The 2209-nt window shown below is 41.4% G+C and overlaps 1 protein-coding gene across 1 annotated transcript; it reads right to left on the bottom strand.

Annotated features, from left to right (window-relative positions):
• Positions 1-1112: 1112 nt before the first annotated feature.
• Positions 1113-1703, bottom strand: LOC149234664 (uncharacterized). The gene has a single exon (XM_089368334.1). It carries the CDS (start codon positions 1701-1703, stop codon positions 1113-1115), a length of 591 nt encoding a protein of 196 aa, XP_089224460.1.
• Between the last annotated feature and the right edge of the window lie 506 nt (positions 1704-2209).

The raw sequence follows: 2209 nt of genomic DNA, 5'->3' as shown, positions 1-2209 counted from the left end.
ATGGGGTGCATATACATTGGATAAGAGGATCCATTCTTGAGAACCTGTAATTCTGAATCTTCATGAGAGGATGCGAGGTATACTGATCCAGTCTTCGAATTGGACTTCCTCTGGGTTCCAAAGGATTGCTACTCCTCCTGCGCTGCCTGCCGCATCTTGACCAATGATCTCATAATGCGGCTTGAAATTGCTCATCACTTCTTTTAGTTTGCTTTCTCATAATTTTGTTTCTTGGATTAGAATTATATTTGGTTTATCTCTTTCGAGTGTCTCTTTCATATATCTTTGTTTTCTCTTACTGTTCAGCCCTCTAATATTCCAGGTTGTGATGATCATTTCAATAGTTTGAGGGGTTGTTGGAAAGCCTCCGACAATGGCACTACTCTTCCTGAATTCACCAACATGTCTCCCACCATTTGGATGGTCTCACTCATAGGTCTCCTTCCTCTTTTCCTTCCTCCCTTCCCTATAGTTCCTATTTCTGTGTTTTGATTTCCTTGTGTTCCAAGTTGCTCTGGCTGTTTTGCTATCATTGTCCCTCATTTTTATTTGTATCTTTGGAACATATCTTTATAGAGTTGTTTCTGGTCGTCTAGTATGAACCTTTCATCCAGATGCTTCCATTCCTATAAAAGTTTCCTCATGACCTATTCCTCTTCTCCTTCTTGTTCTTGTTGAGGATCTATTTCCATTTGGATCTGTTCTTGAAGCCAATCTCCCTTCTCCCCCTCTTTTTCCAATTCCATATTATTTGGCTCCTTATTTTCCTTTTTATTTTCCTTCTGGTTCTCCCTTATTTCATCTTCCCCCTCTTCACCTTTCACTTCCATTTCTAACTCACGTAGAACCTTAAACTGGTTCTAGCTTTTCTGAGTTATTTCTGGGTAAGAGGGGTTTAGTTTGGTTTTTCCTTTTTGGGGTCTTCTTCTTCTCAATACTTCTGTAAACCCTCCCCTGTTTCCTTCGTTAGTCCTCCTCTCCTGATCCATACTTCCCTTTCCACCCCCCTGATCTGTTGGTGTATCTACTTCATTCATCGGGCAGTATTTAAACAGATGGCCATACTCATGGCACCGTCTACATCTGAAAGGAATGTGTTCATAATCGACTGGCTATTGCCATACCTCATCATGATATTCTATTTCAATATGATCCGGCAGCGGTTCTGTGATATTCATGTAGACACAAATTCTGGCATATGATGTATATCTGCCTCTCTTGGTAGTTTCTGCTACCTTCACAAAGGTCCCGATTGAGTTCCCAATTCCTTCTAGAATCTCTGGATCCCAGAACTCTATCGGGAGCCCAAATAATCTGACCCAAACTGGTGCTGCTAGCATTTTTTCTTTGTCCGGATTATAGCATTCTTCCCATTGCCTCATGAAGAGCCCTACGTTATTGAAGAAGTATGGACCTTCTTCAAAGATCCTCTCCTTATCCTCCAGGTTTGCAAATATTACTGTGAAGAAACCTTTTGCCCCTAATTTAAGATCTAAATGCCCTTTGGGCTTCCACCTTTGTTGTATCCATTTCGTCAAATCTTTCTCAGACGGCCATGTTCCTACAAACTTGCAAATGAGTGCATGATCTTTCATATATCCTCCGTATTCCTCCAATTTATTATTTGGAATGACAAACTTGGGTTTTTTGGTTGCCCGCGGTAGACATTTGTTCCCTGTCCTAGCTTGCCATACCGCTCCCATAATCGGCGCCTCCTTGCTGCGATTCCCAGATCCACCATTTGCTCCATTTCAACTTGATTCTCCTGTTGTAATATCCTTGTAGGAGGGGATCTCTCCCCCCCCCGCTCGCATCACTCATTTTCCTCCCAGACTAGCTTGTTCTCGGAGCCTTCTTCCCTTGGTTAATCTGTCGTTGTATTGGTCTGTGGTTCTGCAGGTGGGTACAGGATCCCCTGCACCCTGACCAGGAGCAGGTCCGCCCGAGGTCATCTGATCCCAAACCCTAACCCTAATCACCCACCGCCTTTCCCCCAATAAAATATTACTATTAGCTTAAAAGTGTTTTCTTTTATATTATGAATTTAATTTATTTTTCATCTTAATTAATTAATTAATTTATTTATTTATTTTTCGAGGAAATATTTAAGTAGATCCACCCAAAGGGATCACCACATCTTGTTCCTAACTCTAAAGTTGTTGGGGAGAATTGACTTGTGACCTCCCATTAGTAAAATGATTTAATAACG

Source organism: Pinus tabuliformis, chromosome 8 (genome assembly GCF_031772625.1).
Source record: "Pinus tabuliformis cultivar Carrire ecotype Pingquan chromosome 8, CPIR1, whole genome shotgun sequence".
Lineage (NCBI taxonomy): Eukaryota > Viridiplantae > Streptophyta > Pinopsida > Pinales > Pinaceae > Pinus > Pinus tabuliformis.
The sequence above is the reverse complement of the archived record's forward strand: the minus strand, read 5'-3'. Positions and strand labels throughout refer to the sequence as shown.

Excerpts from the sequence above, each read along its gene's own strand:
- LOC149234664 (XM_089368334.1), bottom strand. The coding sequence starts at position 1,703 with ATGGGAGCGGTATGGCAAGCTAGGACAGGGAACAAATGTCTACCGCGG.